The sequence below is a fragment of the Penicillium manginii genome, assembly GCF_028828005.1.
Source record: "Penicillium manginii strain IBT 31320 chromosome Unknown utg000001l:1.0-3466041.0:1.0-3467806.0, whole genome shotgun sequence".
NCBI classification, from domain to species: Eukaryota; Fungi; Ascomycota; class Eurotiomycetes; order Eurotiales; family Aspergillaceae; genus Penicillium; species Penicillium manginii.
The window spans coordinates 2,000,686-2,019,181 of NW_026643102.1; the positions used below are offsets into that span (position 1 = coordinate 2,000,686).

Sequence of the window (18,496 nt, forward strand, 5' to 3'; positions counted from 1 at the left end):
ACAATATATTTTTCCCTTTATATGTTAAAACCAGAAAACCGTCATGGCAGTCAAGCAACCAGACGGGCCGATTGCAGAGAGACAAGACTAACTCCTACTAGCGCTACGCATTTAGTATAAGCAAAATAGAGAACGTCAGGGGACGTAAAAAGATCGTAAAAAGATGTGCGACTCAGAAAGAGGAGAAAATATCTCTTATTATTTGGGACTACTCGCGAAGCATATATCCGTAGTCTTCCCAGGAGGCCTCAGGCCCGAGGCGCTGACCACGTAGCTAATAGTATTTGTGTAACCTCCATTACAATATTTACATAAATTCTACACAATCTGAATAAAAAGGACATTGCTGCTGAGACATTAGCATTTGCAGGCTCTTATGAATTCAATGAGCAGTACCGAGATCTCCTGAAGTGTGGCGCGATAAGGTCTTCAGCTAGGCACAAGCCTGACAAGGGAATAGGATGATGAAGGTCAGTGACCGAATCATTGAGTCTCATCAGAAGGTTCAGATTCCATAAGTCGAAATTTCTTCACTGGATTGCTTGTAACGCGAGAGCCAGACCGCTTTGAAGATGACGCAATAGCACCCCTTCTTTGAAGGAGTTTGACAATATCATGATGGCCGTCCCATGAGGCGTCGATGAGAGCTTTGCGATACTGGCCGTCTTGCCTATTGACATCTGCTCCATGGTCCAAGAGAAGTTTGACAATCGCTTGATGGCCTCTTACAGAGGCGGCCAGGAGAGCATTGCCATACTCACCGCCTTGCCTATTGACATCTGCTCCCTGGTCTAAGAGGAGTTTGACAATCTCTTGATGGCCTTCCCACGAAGCAGCGTAGAGAGCATTGCTGTAGTAGCCATCTTGCATATTGACATCTGATCCCTGGTCCAAGAGAAGTTTGACAATCGCTTGATGGCCTCTTACAGAGGCGGCCTGGAGAGCATTGCCATACTCACCGCCTTGCCTATTGACATCTGCTCCCTGGCCTAAGAGGAGTTTGACAATCTCTTGATGGCCTTCCCACGAGGCGGCGTAGAGAGCATTGCTGTAGTAGCCATCTTGCATATTAACATCTGCTCCCTGGTCCAAGAGGAGTTTGACAATCTCTTGATGGTTATTTGCTGAGGCAGCTTGGAGAGCATTGCCATGGTAGCCGCCTTGCGCGTTGACGTCTGCTCTCTGGTCTAAGAGGAGTTTGGCAATCTCTTGATGGCCTTCCCATGAGGCAGCAATAAGAGCATTGTTATGCTGGCCAACTTTCGTATTGACATCTGCTCCCTGGTCTAGGAGGAGTTTGACAATTCCTTGATAGCCTCTTGCTGAGGCGGCCTGGAGAGCATTGCCATACTCACCGCCTTGCCTATTGACATCTGCTCCCTGGCCCAAGAGGAGTTTGACAATCTCTTGATGGCCTTCCCACGAGGCAGCGTAGAGAGCATTGCTATAGTAGCCATTTTGCACATTAACATCTGCTCTCTGATCTAAGAGAAGTTTAACAATCTCTTGAGAGCCTCTTAAAGAGGCAGCCTGAAGAGCATTACCATAATAGCCGCCTTGCTTATTGACATCTGCTCCCTGGTCTAAGAGAAGTTTGACAATCTCTTGATGGCCTCTCACTGAGGCAGTCTGGAGAGCACTGCCGAAGTAACCTTCTTGCGCATTGAAATCTGCTCTCTGGTCTAAGAGGAGTTTGACAATCTCTTGATGGCCTCCCCACGAGGCGGCGATGAGAGCATTGCCATAATAGCCGCCTTGCCTATTGACATCTGCTCCCTTGCCAATTAGATCCTGCGCAGAAGCTATAAGCCCAATGAAGGAAGCATAGTAGAGCCTAGAACCCTTTGGAGGACCAGGACTAGTGTCCCAACTCCTATCAGGCTGATATAAATGAGTCCACCGTTGAAATGTCGATTCCTTTTCTAGGAATAAAACAGTCATTCGAACAATATCCTCAGAAGCCTGAGCCACTGCGGCAAAGTCCGACCAAAGCTCTGCTGCGTATCTCGCCATTGGAAATTCCTCCACCATCTTGCTATTGCTACAGTTGATGTCCGTAAGATAAGTTGAGCATGTCATCGTGATAGCAATGCTGGCATTAGTAATCCCAAAGTTATTCTCATTGAGAAGGAATTCTTTGACAGAAAAGTGAGCAAGATGTAGTTCTGTATCAAAGGCATAAATAAACGTCACTAAGCTAGGACAGTAAGCCAAAATATCAGTCTCGCAGAACAATCGACGTTTGATATCAAACTTTGGTGACTCGCTTTCGATATGTGTCGCTATTACTTCTTTTGCTTCGGCTAGCTTCAGAGGTCTCTTGGAATGCACTAGGAATTGTAGAAGGCGTATTGCGTCGTTTTTTAGCTCTGTCGGTATACTTGATAGCATACGCTGGTATGTCTCATTTAGACTCAGTGGTAGAGATGCAAGAGCCTCCTCCATAGCTGCCTGGTGACGACATCGAGCCAGGCTGTCCATTTGACAAAAGGCCCACCTGAACCTAAGCAAGGAGTCAGCAATCTACTCGCATAGTGATCAAAGAAGTTATATCTCACATCCCATCCGCCCCATCACCAACTTTACTTCGGATCCCTTCAAGAAGCTCCTGAGACAAGGGCTTCTGTGTAAATTCATGCCGTTGAGAAAGCTGTGCTGTGACCCAAGACCGGATATCGGAGTTGACAGTCTTCTTATCGAACCGTAGACAGTTTTTCTGTCCTATAAGAGGGGGTATGTATTGCTGAAACTCAGATTCAGGTCGACTGGTATAAAGCAAATGGACATGAACCAACTCTGGCCAGGATACTTTTTCCTTGATCCACAGGAGAATATCATCCCGTGTTTTTGATTCATCTAATGCATCCAGGACAATAAAGACCTTCCTCTGGGCTGTAAGCATTCTTAAAACAGTATCTGAGAGTGTCTCTGTTACAGGTTGGTGGCTACCATCATTGTTTGCTTGATACAACACATCAAGGTGGGTTGCTGAGCCAGCCCCACTATGATAAAGTTGGAAAGCAAGCGACCGTAGCATATCATTTAAGGTCTGCTTCCTATTGTCGCTAAAGTCAAAGAAGAAGTAGAGGATAAGACCCTCATTTCTTTTCATGAGATAGTCAAGCACAGTGACACTGAGAACTGTTTTACCACATCCCGCAAGTCCATAGAGCCATAAATGTCGATGCGACCCTAAATGCCATGACTGGAAGACAGGGTTTTCCAGCAGCCATATGCCTGTCCTTTCATGGCGAAGTGTCCTTGCAGAGTGGGCATTTGTAGACGGATCTGGGGGACGAAGCCAGCTCCTGATCTTATTATTACAAAGATCAGACCTGATAGAATCAGTTATAGCCTTTGTTGCGACTGCCGTCTGCTGTAAGTTGTCAATCTGTTGTTGAACTACTCGTAGTCAGAACATATGCCAAGTCCTTTTTTGTAAATCCTAATCTAGCTAATAAGTGAAACAAAAACTAACCTAGCTGAAGAACTTCTACTGCCCTTTTAGTCTCCTGAACTTCTACAGCTGGCACATACGACAGAAGCTCTTTAGCATATGCAGCAGCAGTTGCCGAGGCATATCGTTGCCATCGATCATTCTTATGAGAATCGGCATAGTCACAGATGCCTCGGATTACAAGACAGGGAAAGTGATTCATCAGGCCGGCCGCTTCCATCTCAAAGCAGATGCAACCCTCACCGAGGTCAGCAGCAATGCGATCGCGTGTAGCAGCATCTTTGACAAGTGTATTACCAGATGCAATAGTCCCGTAGTGGATATCAGGGTTGGTAGTCTCTCGAGGATCACGTTGAATCTCATCAGCTGTGTCACATCCCTGACAGTCCAGGCCAGGGACATGGACATATGAAGCTTTGAAAAGTCGGTCATTGTCGAAGCCCTGGTGAGTATAGCCAGGATTCTGCTTAGATCTCTTGCCCATCTTCGGGTTCTGCTCCAGCATTACTCGAAGGTAACAGGGAATATCAGAGTTTTTCCGCTCATGACGGGCTTGAATACTGGTAAGCGCATTGAGGAGAACCGTCGGGGGTCGTCCAAGGAATCCTTTTCGCTCACACTTGCCACCCGAATTGGCCTTAATTAAGTCGTACTGACAGACGCCGCCCGTGGTATCACAGGGCTGGCTCACGACTACATCACCTAGCCGAATATCTTGATTCTCATCCGGTCGAGCGATACCGCCGCCTATGCCGACCAAGAGACCGATGCGAATAGATGGCAGAGAGGCAAGAAGGCTAGAGGCTGTGGTCGCCGCAGAGGTGGTTCCGTAGACCCCGGAGGCCAGTGCAGCAATTACGATGTTGTGCTCCCCCACGCGGCCCCATGTATAAACGTTTGTGTCGGTTTGGTGTCTAGTGAAGCCGGTTGGAGCTGCGTGTTCCTCGTCAAGCATCGCTTCTGCGGCGGCCCGCTCGATGGGAAGAGCAGCGATCCAGGCGATCGTATAGGATTGGGGGCTGTTAAGGACTTTGAGGGATGCCATGGTGCAGAGGGGATTGCGAGACTGCCAGATGAGGTTAGATGAAGGAGGCACCGAACTGCAGAATATTTTTTATCACCGTCAGTCAAAGGAGCGCAACCGTGTTAATCGTCATATAGGACTATCTAGCTGTAGATTAGGGAAGCAAACTGGAAAAGCACAAGGTCAGGGTTAGGCCACAACACCAGGCTCTCGCCAAGAACAAACTCGGGTTGGTGGCTGTGGACCATGAGCGCTTACATGCAAACCCCTCTTGCAGGCTGGACGACATGATTGGGCGTAGCCAAAGCCAAGAGACTGCCTCCCACATCGCCAGGCATTGTTGTGGGCCTGCTGGTGCTTGTCCCAGAACTGGTTTCCTGGGCGGAATGCGAGCCCCGTCGATTGCCGACACAACGGGACGTTGGTCAGGTGGCGGAAAATGAGGCTGTGGCCAAGACATTTTCTGCCTCCCAGGTGAAGACGGGGCATATTCTTAGGCTGACTAGTTATCTAGTGACCTCCAGGGCGCTAAGGCAGGGTAATAGATTGGCCGCAGGGGCCTTCTGTCGGTCCCGTTTGGGGATGAAGATTAAAACGATCGGATTCAGCGAAATTAGCCAGTCTGAAATACCAGTCGGGCCATTTTCGTAAATCCCCTCCACAATTTGATCATTAGAGGCTCTTCAAAACTTTCATGCCAAGCGGCTCCCAGAAAATGGCACGGTCCGTGGTGATCAGGAACCACTTCCCTTCTCACTAGGTTAGGAGTGGGGGCGCTAACTACGTATCACACAAGGCGTCATCTGCTCACTCCTTTGGTACTACCGGATCGTGTCTGATCACGTGATTAAATTTTGGCCAAATGGTTTCGCAGAGTGGTCACAAGGCACGTGAACTGCTCTTGCATCGAACTCTAGGGAAAGACGATACGAAAGAATCCTTATAGGTAAACGCTCAAGTTCCCAAATAATTATCATCTCACCCTTTCCTATGTTTCTTCCAGGAATTTTTCATACCTCAAGCGATTTACTCAGTAACACTGGCTGCATTTCAATGTCTATGGTTTAAGCTGGCGGTCCTGACGGTCTTGGCATCTGCCTCAGGCCTGAGCGTAGGTACCACGGCAAGTGGAAAAGCGTTTCCCCGATACCGTCAACTCCTTTCTTTGAGCGAAACATCCTCGTTGATCAGAGCTTATTCGCGGCCCTTTTCAGAGGCAATGAAGAGAGCTGTAGCCTCCAATTTACTGGGCTCATGAACGTGAAATCGTCGCCATGTTGAAGCCCCGTTCACTTCTACGAGGAGATATTACATATGATGCTGCAAAGGACAGTGACGCTAATATTCTCCACGAGTTAGGCTACAGAGATCAGAAGATCCGATTCTTTACCTACCTGTACCGAAATCGGGAGCTGATTAAGTCGCTTATTACCAGACATCTTGGTCTTGCGTCTCGAGATTTGTGTCATCTTGTGGATGTGGAGGACTGGATACATGGAAGTTTCAATGTTTGCATTCGGGCTGATATCTTTGACTCGGCAGGAGCGGTCGGGAGACAAGTGATGATTCGATTTCCTCTACCGTATAGGATTGGGGAGAATTATTGCCCTGGAAACGCGGATGAGAAAGTCCGTTGTGAAGCTGGAACCTATACATGGTTCCTGAACTCGCGGTCTTGGCGACTGCCTCAGGCCGAAGTGTACGAACTGCGGCCAGTGGAAAAGCGTTTCCCCGATACCGCCGACTCCTTTCTTTGAGCGAAACGTCCTTGTTAATCAGAGCTTATTCGCGGCCCTTTTCAGAGGCAATGAAGAGAGCTGTACCCTGCAATCTCCTGGGCTCAGGACCGTGAAATCGTCGCCATGTTGAAGCCCCGTTCACTTCTACGAGGCGATATTACATGATGCTGCAAAGGACAGTGACGCTAATATTCTCCACGAGTTAGGCTACAGAGATCAGAAGATCCGATTCTTTACCTATCTGTACCGAAATCGAGAGCTGATTAAGTCGCTTATTACCCGGCATCTTGGTCTTGTGTCTCGAGATTTGTGTCATCTTGTGAATGTGGAAGATTAGATACATGGAAGCTTTAATGTTTGCATTCGGGCTGATGTGTTCGACTCGACAGGAGCGGTCAGGAGGCAGGTGATTATTCGTTTCCCTTTGCCGTATCGAATTAGGGAGGATTCTTGCCCTGGAAATGCGGATGAGAAAGTCTGTTGTGAAGTTGGAACCTATACTTGGCTTAAAGAAAATTGCCCGACTGTCCCCATCCCCCATCTTTATGGATATGGGCTTTCGAGCGCCAAAACCGTATCACTCTCATTTATTCTACTCATAAGCCGAGCCCCCGCTTATATTATACCTAGTTCATCGAATTCAACAGCCTGCCTTTCCTCTCTCGCAACATCCAGCGTCTGCGCCGGGTGATTTTACGGACACTAGGATATCAAGTTCCATCCTTCTACGCTGAGAACCCTAGCGAATCCCATAATATTCTCGGCCAACCTTACATTATCATCGAATATGTCAGTCTATCAAGCGGCAATATGCTTTCTGCTACATGGGAGGAAGGGCGCCTTAACCCGACTCTGCGCTCCAACCTTACCATCTCACACTTTTCTATGTTTATTCTAGGATTTTTTCATACCTCTCGCGATTTACTCAGCAACACTGGCTGCGTTTCAATGGCTACTGGTTTAAGCTGGCGGTGGGCCATTCTTACAATCGAGTCGGAAGGATCAAAGCCTACATTTTTCTTGACACTAGTACCCGACGACATTCCTTCGCCAACTCACCCCTCTACCAATTATACTCATGAAGCCATGGCGCCAAGCAGTAAACGGAAACAGTCAGTGACGAAATCTTGCCGCAGCCAGGCGAAGCGCGAACGTCGGCCTTACTTGCCCAATGAGGACTACTTGCTAGTGAAGTTGAAGGAGCGAGAGAAGCTGGCATGGGACGAAATCGCAGCATATTTTCCGGGCCGCAAACCTTCATCATTACAGGTGCACTATTCTACCAAGTTAAAACACCGGTCTACCGGTTCACCTCGGCTGCGGACCGAGAAGCGTAAAAGAAAATGAACAAATAGATATTACTGTTTACGCACGAGAACAAAACCAAAGACACTCATAATTTATTCCAACAGTCCTTGATTCTGTGGTGACCGAAGCGTAGGCATCTCAGCCCCACGCCGTAAGCCCCATAAGTTTAAACGTTGACAGCATGACAACGCTGGAGGAGTAAAGCGGAAGTGAGTATGGAGGAAAGTACTCTACCCGATGATGATATGGATCCGGTAGCTAAGCGGATGTTTGGCAATAACAATTAGACCGAACCGGTATGATGATTGATAGTTACTCGAGAAGCTGGAAGACTGCTCTTTATCATTCCTTGGCTGAGTCCCATGGTAAACCAAGGGAATAAATCCTGCGCTTGGCCAACAAACACTCATCCTTTTCCTTCACTATCCATATCTCCTCAGCGAACACCACGCATGCCACTCAATACAAGGACAACAGGATAGCCCCCGAACATGAAATTCGAAATTTTCCAAGAGGCAAATCATTGCTAAGATCAGATTTCAGCACGTTGCCCGGGAATTGGTAGAGTGTCACTCACCTTGGCACTGGAAATTAGCATAGTCTGCACCTGGCGTTGACCTCCACTTCCCCGACGATATGTTTCGGTGCCGGGGATTTGCAGAAGCCACTTTTACCAGATACTGTCACAGTAGAGCCACATCTGAATGGCAATTCTCCGTACACATGATGACAAACGCTCGAGTAGTAGACGTACCAACCGCAAGTACAACTAGCTGGGTTTTGGGGGCTGGTGACTAGCCGATTGCGAACGTCAAGGCCCATTTGATTGGCTGCGATTTGTGTAGCCATATCGACCGTTGAGCCTTGGAAGAGAGAGGTATGATGTGTATACCAGCAATTTGACAAAGAGTTGAAAAGTTGATGCAGATTTGTATTAATTAAGAATGTCTAAAGAGTTTGAGCATTTCTTATATTTAATCATTGGAGTATGCGGATTATGACCAATACAATTTCAATCAACAACCACAGACTTTCGGTTCAATCCTATTTCCAGATCTCGGCGACGCCAAAGTATCAATTTCGCGCGCGGTTATCAATTCTAGTCAATGAGCTGTGACCTGTGCTGAAACTTCCAGCTCTCACCTCGTAAAACTTACTAATTGGGTCAATATTTACTGCGTTCTAGATTTTAGATTTCAGAAAGATGGACGGTAAGAATTTTCATTGGACGGGTGACTGCTGGATTTGTGGCATTTCATGCATCATTTCGCGCGCGGCAGTCACCCCTGGCCACCGATCACACTTGCACCTGAAAAGCCAAGCTTTTGGGCCAATGAGCGTTACTGTTTGAACGCTGGAGTTGTCTGCTGAGCCTACACATGCATAGAAGTAATTTGGTCGATCAGCATTTCTAATTGGACGGGGTTCCCTTTCCACCCGTTTCCACCCGGTTCACGTGATTTCGGCTTCTCAATACATAAAAAGTCCAGAAGGTACAAAACATCCTTCGTATCCGCATCGACAAAATCAGCTGCTCGCTTATATTGTCGAGCACACCTTCTACGATGAAGCCTCAAGACAGATTCTACTCTGAGGGCCAAAGCTACTTTGGACCGGGAGAAAACCCCTTGACGGAAACTCATTGCAATGTCTGGGATTGGGATCAGCTAAGGATGGTAAAGGTCAAAGGCACCGCTAAGCTCTTTCCGCCCGACGAGGATATGGAGATTCCAGTTCTGGCACAATTCGCGGACCATTTGTCACCGAAAGTTTGCGCTGTCACCGTCGACGAAGATGGACTTCTTGCGGGAGTTTCGACCGATCTGGAAGAGGATGATACTCCCTTTGTTGCATATCTTCCCATTTCTATGGCTGAGACGCTCGCCGATTGCCATACAATTCAGTACTCTAAACTCCAGGAGCTCGATCGACTCGGACCAGGAGTTGATCTCTCATTATACAAAGACGAATTCGGGATTCCTCACAGGGTTGCCTTCAAATTTAACCCTTTGGACAAGCCCCAGAGACTACGGATGGCCTGGGACGAACTCAACCTTCTTAAAAGCCTGCCATCACACCCCAATATAGTACCATTTGATCGCGTGGTGGTCGAAGATGTGGAGTCTCGGGTGATTGGATTCACAACGAAATACATTCCAGGTGGAACCCTCGACAATACAAATGTGCCTTTCCGATTTGAGTGGTTGCAACAACTTACCCAGCTCGTGGACTTTCTTAATTTGGAATTGGGGATCATGCATCAGGACATTGCACCCCGCAACCTGCTTATTGATCCGGACACAAACAAAATCCTACTCTTCGATTTCGATTGGGCAGCACATGGAAAGAACCGCTTGCTGGAAGGTCGAGATGATGTGACTGCTGTTGTATTCACACTCTATGAGCTCATTTCAAATGATGCACAATTCACGAGTATTCCTCACTGGGAACGAACCCTGGACATGGTGCAAAATATCTCGGAATGGACGTGTAATCGGGAGCTGGACTCCGACGTATCAAATTTCCGCAATTTTTTGAATGACTGGGTCACCACACGGAAATCGGACGATGACTTGGAACGATATATCAACGCACCAAGCCGGCTTACATGGCCGGACATGCCAAACGTGCCCGACTACAATGTTCCTTTCGAGCTGGGCAAAACTTCGGATGGAGAACCAATCTGGACAACCGGTCCACGATTCAGACGTATTGCAATGGAGAAAGGACAGTATTGCTTTCGCTGGGAGAGACCACCTTATAGTCAATTGTTGAACAAGGCTAGAGGTGGTCTTCAATAGTTGATGCGTGAAAGAGAGTGTACGATTATACAGAACCATGATTAGATTTCGTCAGCTGAATACCTCCCTTCAACTGGTAAAGCTCTTGAAGATACTCCTTATAATCCAGTGATGGTGAATTACGTAAAGTCGCGATATTATTGGGCGGGCCATTCTTACAATTGAGTCAGAAGGACCAAGGCCTACATTTTTCTTTACACTAGTGCCCGACAACATACCTTTGCCCCCTCGCCTCTCTACACAGTGTGCTCCTGAAATCGTGGCGCCGAGCAGCAGACGAAAGCAGCCGGTGACCAAATGCCGCGCCAGTCAGGCAAAGGACAAACGTCGGTCATACTCGGCCAATGAAAACTACCTGCTGGTGGAGTTGAAGGAGAAGAGGCTGCCATGGAGCGAAATCGAGGCACATTTTCCTAGCCGCAGACGTTCATCATTGCAGGTACATTAGTCTACTAAATTAAGGAGACGATCTACTAGTAGAACTGGCCATGGGCCGGGAATTTAAGGAAATATCCACAAACAACTATCAGTACTCACGCTCGAGAATAAAACCAAACACAACGGAGATCGCTAATTAAACACGTTGAGATAGATTTCCTCATTTCGAAATCCTAAGACGTTTTGCATTTCTGGAGTCCACTTGATATAGTCGTCTTTTTGTCGGCCCCAGTGGCTGCTTAGCCAGTCGGCATCTCAGAGTCGAACGATGAAAGTCGATAATCAAAGCACGACGGAGCTCTTCACACCAAAGTACATTTTCTTGTCTGAGGTCTTCATGGATTATACCCAGGGCTTTAATTTCTTTGTTCGACCTGTGAATCTCTCGGCGGAGGTGTGCAGTCAGCTCCATTGTGGCTGTGCTCTCACCGCCCCAACCCATAACGAGCATATGGCGGATTTGTCCAGCGCCATGAAGAAAGTAGATTTTTGCCAAGTCAATGGTTCCCAAAAAGACCGGCACGGCAGATCCTTGAATCCTGCGCAGGATTTGATATACCTGCGCTTCACGGGAAACTTCTTCCCATAGCCCCGAAGTGGTACCTTTCCCGATAACTGTGTAACCATACTTCATGCAAGTCAGTTTGAACGGGGCACCGTAGGATCCGCAACCACCAAGAGGAATACAACGCTCGATATTTTCGTCTAATTGTTTTTTGAGCGAAAGCATCAGGCCTTCAGCCGAGACAGGATGCTGAGTCGGGGCGTTTTGGCCCCGACGATGATGATCCACATTTGGACACAAGTCATCCAGGCATTTCCCGGTCTGTAGGCCGAGTAAACATCGCTGCGTGCAGAATACCGCAGCGCGGCGTCGGGATTGATCATCGCGCTCATTCCCTGACTCTTGCTGTCTATCTGATCGCCGAGTAGACGGTGAAGGCGTGACTTGACTGATCCTCCGCTTGTGGCCAGCCGTTTGGTTTGTGTCGGAACCTGACGAGTTAGGTGAGCGTGACCGTGGTCGGATCTCCGGAGGTGCACATCTAGTTTGAGATCGTGTCGGCACTCGACGGCCCTCTGAAGGACACGGTAGCGGGGACGACGGCAGTTCATAGGACGAACTGGTATCTGGACTCGAAAAATCGGGGTTTGTGCTATCGGAGTGGGGAATCTGCTCTAATTGTTTCTTCGAAATCTGCGAACGTGTGTGGTCAAAGCTGGTCTTCCAAATGGGAATATCTGGGTGTGCACGATTTCTCCATTCTTGTCCACGAACAGGTGAATGGAATGCCATTAAACAAAGACATAGCACTCTTGCAACAGAAGTTTTCGACAGATTAGAAATAAAATCGCCTTCCGGGTCCACTTCGCTGTTCGGATCACAGAAAAAATAGTAAAGCGTGGTCGGCTTGTCACGCGGAACACGAAGTAGTACCCGGGTGATCCCATTTGTAACATAGGAATATTCAAGGCCTTCTTGAATCATCACATGATATTCCTGGACAATAGCGGAGCAGACAAGCCGCTCTGCATTGTATCTCAACTTCGCTTCCTGGCCCGTGGGAATTTTATTGGACCTGACTAGATCTTTCCACAAGTCCATCGGTCGAAGGCCCATGCGGAGGGTTGCAACGGAAAGCTTATGCGGCGGCTTATACTCGACGGATACGAGGAGAGTGTTAGTGTTGCCGTCGACGCGGTGGATGCAGAACTGATCAGGCCGTGGGTGTTGTATGCTTGATATTTGACTTTCACTCGCTTGGGTTGTTTGATTCTCGTTCAGGGTATTTGTATGGTTGCTGAACTGTATTCCATCATCGAGGCCGAACTCGTTTCGAGCCGCCGGAATCTTGCACAACTCAGTAATTATGTCATGGACATGCTCTTCAACGGCAAACCGCTCGTAGGCCTCGAGCTCCTGCTCACTACTCAGTGGTTTGCGAACAAGACGTTGGACTAATCCGTCTAGCGCAAGTAAAGATGAAAACAGACGCGGTGCTTGCCTTCTTTCCGGCTGAAAGTAGCTGTAGACGGATCTGTATATTTCTGAGAGTTGCTTTGGGCAGTCGGTCCAATGTTCTAATCGGGTGGGACAGAATTTGCCTGTGGGAGAAGGTATTTGTCCGGTTGTTGAGCGAGATGGTGTCTCAACTCTCAATAAGCGGGATAGATCGTGACACCGTCGAATGTATTCCGTAAAAGTGGTAAGGCGAGTTTGCTGTTCCGCCTCTTCGCGCCGCTGTTCCGCCTGTAGGTAGAGCGACTTGTAATCTGGGGAGCTTTTATCTTCCATTAGCCTTGAGTGAGAAATGGAGAGGAGTAATAGCTCGAGACAATCACCAGTGGTCGACTCTTGATCAAGGAGACTTGTGTCAGCTGATCACGGCTTCCGGCGGAAATATTTTCCCGGACAAAACGTCACTGCAGCCAGTTGTTTGGTCAACCCATGCGGATACCAGCCCCTGTGGTGATTTCTCAGGGGCCCAGCACTACCAGCAAACGACTGTCCATATGCTCAGAAATAAGGAATAATATCCGTAGAACAGGCTAGATTACTGAGCGCTTGACCCTAAATTGTCAGATCTCTCACAGCCGATGCCGCGTGGAGCTCAGGGCTACGATGAAGATCGAAGACCGACCTGGGACAGGAAACACAGCGTCTAATGTGGGAAAATGGAGAGGGATCCTTGCGACAGTATTGTGTATTCTTTTAAAGACAGAAGTTAGGCTGGACAGGATTGATTGAGCTTTGAATCGAACTGAACGGTGGCCGATCGGACTCGACCTTTTTTCGACAGCATCCAGTCGCCTTCTCGTCGAGTCCTGATGTATCTCTCGGCTTTACGGGTGTCTGCGTCCGAGGGCGGCCCAGGCAGATGATTGGTGTAGAGAGGTCCGCGGAGAAGGGATGGAAATGGTGGAAATAAGCAATCTATCGAATCAAGCCGTGTACCATGCATGCAAAAAAAGGCAACAAAAAGCTATATAATCAATGGTTCATGACTTGGCCGCTGTACGCTGGTGCATATCCATCACATCGACGTGATTGGAGGAAGGGCCCAGTGGTGTGATAGCGAATGCATACTGGAAACCGTCATGGCTTGGCACAAACTCCAGATTCGTGCCGTGTTCTGAAAAGCCATGTGACCCAGTCCTGAGTTTGGCCCCAATCCCTCGCTCCGAAGTTCAGCGAGCAGTGTCATCCCCTCCCCTTGATATCAACATACAGACACTTTGACTATGGGCGTGCGGGAAAGTAAGGTTGTGATTGATACTCTTACTGGAGCTCATTCCTCTGCACAGGCTCAGAAAAAAGACAAAATTACGGTTGATCTGAATGGAGAGGTACGTACCGCGACCGCACTGGATCAACACCATTTGACAGCGAAGCAGTTCCTTAGATGTCTTCAAGCTCTTTGGTTTGAAATACCAATCCAGGAGAGAAGCTCAATCATCGAAATACCTGGCAAGCAAAAACGAAGTTATCGTCTACCGAGATCTCCATCGACTATCGACCATCAGCATCTCAAGCAGGAGCTTGCTCAGTGGGAAGCACACATAGAAATAGATCCGCTCCTTTTCTTCAAGTCAGGTTACTCACAGCTTGATCTTTCCCAGGATGCTCCAAAAGAAATTGACAAATATATGCGGAAGCTCAAAGACGAAAAGGGATTAAGCGCAGTGCGTTTCCGACTCTTACAAGTGGTGTACCACCGGTGCAAAGAAAGTATGGGGGTGAAGAACTTACGAGGAGCCGACGTCAAGGCTATAAAAAAGATTTTCACCGATTCAGCTTTAAGTGCAACTGAGACCGAGTACATACCTGAGTGGGTAGATCAAGGCAACAGGTTACAGAATCTTTGTCTACAAGTTGGGGCTGATGTATCAGGCGAGAACTGTCATCTTGCTAATTTGTTTTACTATGATGAAGTTAATGCTAGCATGTGAGTGTCAAGTAGATATTACCGCTGTTGTACTAATTTGTGAAGGATCAAGCGATTGCCATTGCACAAAAAGAACCAAACTGCTGAAATGGAAGACCGAAACAATCTCGTCAAGAAGATCCAGGAATACAAAAAAAAATTAGAACTGGAAGAGAGAGAGAAATTGGAGGTCTGCATTGATAGGATATTTCGTCAGATTTGGGAAAAAGTCGAGGATGTCATGTCGAAATCGAAACATTGTATGAGATTCCTTCCTCAAAATTTTGAATGATCATTTACTCACCTGATAGGCTGGGAGCTACAGCGTGTCCGAACATTCCCGGTATGCGATGGGGAAGAGCAGCAGCAGCAGCAGCAACCACAACAACCACAACCACAAAGGCAAGAGACGGAGAAACGACGAAGAGATCAACTACGGAGGGAGAAAGAATCGGAACCGAAAAAAAAGCAGAAGCGGCAGCAGAGGCATCAGCAGCGGCAGGAACAACAGCAGGAGGAGCAGCAGCAGGAGGAACAGCAGCAGGAGGAACAGCAGCAGGAGGAGCAGCAGCAGGAGGAACAGCAGCAGGAGGAACAGCAGCAGGAGGAACAGCAGCAGGAGGAACAGCAGCAGGAGGAACAGCAGCAGGAGGAACAGCAGCAGGAGGAACAGCAGCAGGAGGAACAGCAGCAGGAGGAACAGCAGCAGACACAAACGCATTTGCATAATATTGATCGACCCGGGGCTGACTTGTCGAATGACCAGTTTCTCAATATGGAGACGTGGACATTCATGCCCTGGGATATGCCCCAGGGCGGGAATTCGTTGCTAGTTTCCTCTGACACTTCACAAAATTCCCTGATGGACCCGCAACAGCCTATGATGAATGCCGGCGGGCCGTCGATTGACCAGCTCCTTGATATGGCAAACGTGGCCACCTGGGGGTTCAACTCATCGAGTACACAGATCGGATTGATAAACCCACAACAGCCCATGGTGGATTCCGACGCAACATCAATTGAACAACTCCTCGACATGGCGAATGTAACAACATGGGGCTTCAGCACGTCGTTAAATACGCCTCAGCATGGAGTACCATTGTTACCAGATCTGTCAGCTGTGCCTCCTATCAACTTAGAACAGCCCATAACTGGTACTGGCGAACCGCCAACCGCCAAAGAATCGCACCAGAATGTCCCCCAAAGCTACATAGGGACTAGCAGGCCCTCATTGAACCCCTCTATGGATTTCTTCAACTTTAGCCAAGAAGGTGAAGCACATTATAGTGAAAGGGTCACCCCCTCAACCCAGGAGGACTGGATATCTGTTTGAGAGATCAAATATTTCATAGTTATCATAATACACAATAATAATAGCCGACCTCATGACCTCATCCAGGAACTATGAATATAGCAGATCCAGAATACAACTTCGGAGCATTTGTGACTTGATATGAATACCCTTCCTCTAGGTATCCGGTTGGTTCAAGATTGATTTTTTTGGATAATGGTATAAGATATGCTTGCCTCTGTACATTAACCAGCTGCGTCGGCCTAAACCAATATAATACACGACCTGTCCACGCCTTGAGCAAGGGAAGGAAAAACTTAGTCAAGTGCCTCAGAAGTTCTTGTGATGACTTACTTGGTCAATTTGCATTTGTTTTTGTAACTGAGTGATTTTGGCCGCAAGTTGCTCTCCTCCGTAGAGTTTATTGCCATTTGTATCCTCGCGAATCACATCAGCCTGTCTTTCATCGGATCGGCTTTCCGACCAGGCTTCCGGTATCATCTCACGAATTTCGACACGAATTTTCTCCGCATCGCGGGATAGTAGCGTACGTTCCATCCGGACAGATTGGATAAGGAGGGCGAGGTAGAGGTCAACGGGCCGTAAGCTAAGAGATCCAATATTAGCAATCGAAAATTATGTTTACCATAAAACTCACCTTCACACAAAAGATTCACAGAAGGTTACAGGCGACGGCTGCGGTGAGGGGTAGAAGAAAGTTGGGCAGAAAGTCACATGACCACGAGTCCATTCCGATGCGCACCCGATCTCAAGAAGCCGACGCTGAACAGTAACAGATTGCACAGGTCAGGTCAGCCATAGCTCGGCAAACCCTCTATTTGTGTGGTAGTGAATGCCACTGTCAAATGGTGGAAAAACGCGACCTCATGAACTCGCATATCAACTAATCAGAGTTCTCGTGTTCCTTGGCGTAGAAAAACAACTAATAATCTGCGTATTGCATGGCTTGATATTTAATGAGACTGGAAGCCCATCCATTTCGCATGGCTCTATTTGCAGTATTGGATGTTATTGTTAGCCTTGAGGTCGAGGACTAGACCAATTTGCCCCTCTGTTGAGAGTTCTCTTTTTTGCTATGCTAGTCCGCATCTGTCGATTGCTCTGAGCAGTTCAAGAAACTTGACAAAAGTGGACTAGGCCCTTCACTGCAAACTTGTGGCACTATACCATTTTTGTCGATGTCGCTGAACTGTTCAGAGAAATCGAAAGAAATGGAGTCGTAGCTTTACCGCGAATAGCTACTCCATTTCTGTTAAATTTTCTACGAATTGGTGTTTTGACATTGTCATTATGTGCTATATTCTGGCTCTTTGACTTGTATTTTTTCTGTCATTGGTAGATCACTGTACTGGTATCTATTCCCATTTCCTTAGCGAAAAAAACCTCCGATTTCCAATGTCTCGAGCTTGGGCCCTCTAGAAATTTGATCATATCCACGGCAAGAGCAGAACTCCACCAACAATCCATCTTGCTCACCATCCAAACTATTCTTGAAGGATATTAACTGGAAACGTTTGATTCTCAACACAGTCTAAATCGCTGAAACAAGGTTATAACGGCGCAATTGCAAAACGATTCTTTCTCTTTCGAAAATATTTCACATAATTATTTAAGGATCCTTCATCTCCTTTCCTTGAGCTCAATTATAATCATAACTCTTTAACATTTATCGCATGCCATGGAACACCAAATCAAGATATTCATGGATAAACCTGAGCCTCAAGACACGATGAGTGACCACACGGCGTCCACTATTATAGCTGAACTTGACAGCGTGAATCTCAAGCCCGGTATGAATCTATCGCCTTCTTCGTTAGGTACTACTTCTAACGTCTTTCAGGTCAAATGGTGGTCCAAATTGTCACCCCAGAGGGAGCCAGAAGATTCATCCCTCTTCGACCAGCCCTATTTCGGGAGTGCATAGGATTCTGGAGAACTGAAACAACTTCGTTTCTACCGTATCAGATATTTATTGCTATGAGAAATATTTCACCAAAAGATGTGGAAATATCTCCAGATGGGCAGTCCATTCAGGCTGCTATGGTGGAAGATCTTCAACACCAACCCTTCAACAATTCTATGCATGGGGATTTAACTTGTCTTGCACAGCTATTGGGAAAGGAAATAACACTTCCATTGCCAGATGGCATCCCGGTACGTTCTGGCCAAGGAATCTTTTATGATGATTCTGTTCCTGGTGAATTGAAGTGCATCAAGCCTGTAGACTCCAACCCTTACGCTGTCCGAGATGGGGTTTGGCAGATTGAGGCTTATATGAGTGGATGTCGAGGAGTCAGTCGTTACACAGCTCCTCTTCAAGATCTTCGAGAATGGCTATGTAACACAGTGGCTAGAGATGGATTGATGTCATACGAATCTTTACGTGTTTCTAATTTGAGCCAGGAGGTTTGAAATTGAAGTCTCTGATTATCTGTTTCGCTCTAGAGGATACCTGTGTCAGAAAAATTTGGAAGTGTTGAAAATATAATCT

The 18,496-nt window shown here is 47.4% G+C and overlaps 7 protein-coding genes across 7 annotated transcripts; 4 read left to right on the forward strand and 3 right to left on the reverse strand.

Annotated features, from left to right (window-relative positions):
• Positions 1–483: 483 nt before the first annotated feature.
• On the reverse strand, positions 484–4,819 carry N7533_000715 (Pfs NACHT and Ankyrin domain protein; the record flags this gene model as incomplete). The annotated part of the gene is made up of 4 exons (XM_057097365.1): positions 484–2,503; positions 2,559–3,402; positions 3,479–4,557; positions 4,740–4,819. 4 exons carry the CDS (start codon positions 4,817–4,819, stop codon positions 484–486), a joined length of 4,023 nt encoding a protein of 1,340 aa, XP_056965858.1.
• Positions 4,820–5,755: 936 nt separating this feature from the next.
• Positions 5,756–6,238, forward strand: N7533_000716 (uncharacterized protein; the record flags this gene model as incomplete). Its single annotated transcript, XM_057097366.1, has 1 exon — positions 5,756–6,238. One exon carries the CDS (start codon positions 5,756–5,758, stop codon positions 6,236–6,238), a length of 483 nt encoding a protein of 160 aa, XP_056965859.1.
• Positions 6,239–7,030: 792 nt separating this feature from the next.
• Positions 7,031–7,567, forward strand: N7533_000717 (uncharacterized protein; the record flags this gene model as incomplete). Its single annotated transcript, XM_057097367.1, has 1 exon — positions 7,031–7,567. The coding sequence occupies one exon, from the start codon at positions 7,031–7,033 to the stop codon at positions 7,565–7,567; it is 537 nt and encodes a 178-aa protein (XP_056965860.1).
• A 1,526-nt stretch (positions 7,568–9,093) lies between these two features.
• N7533_000718 (uncharacterized protein) lies at positions 9,094–10,329 on the forward strand (the record flags this gene model as incomplete). Its single annotated transcript, XM_057097368.1, has 1 exon — positions 9,094–10,329. One exon carries the CDS (start codon positions 9,094–9,096, stop codon positions 10,327–10,329), a length of 1,236 nt encoding a protein of 411 aa, XP_056965861.1.
• Positions 10,330–10,927: 598 nt separating this feature from the next.
• N7533_000719 (uncharacterized protein) lies at positions 10,928–13,063 on the reverse strand (the record flags this gene model as incomplete). Its single annotated transcript, XM_057097369.1, has 1 exon — positions 10,928–13,063. One exon carries the CDS (start codon positions 13,061–13,063, stop codon positions 10,928–10,930), a length of 2,136 nt encoding a protein of 711 aa, XP_056965862.1.
• A 1,926-nt stretch (positions 13,064–14,989) lies between these two features.
• Positions 14,990–16,735, reverse strand: N7533_000720 (uncharacterized protein; the record flags this gene model as incomplete). Its single annotated transcript, XM_057097370.1, has 3 exons — positions 14,990–15,439; positions 16,339–16,591; positions 16,662–16,735. 3 exons carry the CDS (start codon positions 16,733–16,735, stop codon positions 14,990–14,992), a joined length of 777 nt encoding a protein of 258 aa, XP_056965863.1.
• A 948-nt stretch (positions 16,736–17,683) lies between these two features.
• Positions 17,684–18,417, forward strand: N7533_000721 (uncharacterized protein; the record flags this gene model as incomplete). Its single annotated transcript, XM_057097371.1, has 2 exons — positions 17,684–17,795; positions 17,846–18,417. 2 exons carry the CDS (start codon positions 17,684–17,686, stop codon positions 18,415–18,417), a joined length of 684 nt encoding a protein of 227 aa, XP_056965864.1.
• Positions 18,418–18,496: the final 79 nt, after the last annotated feature.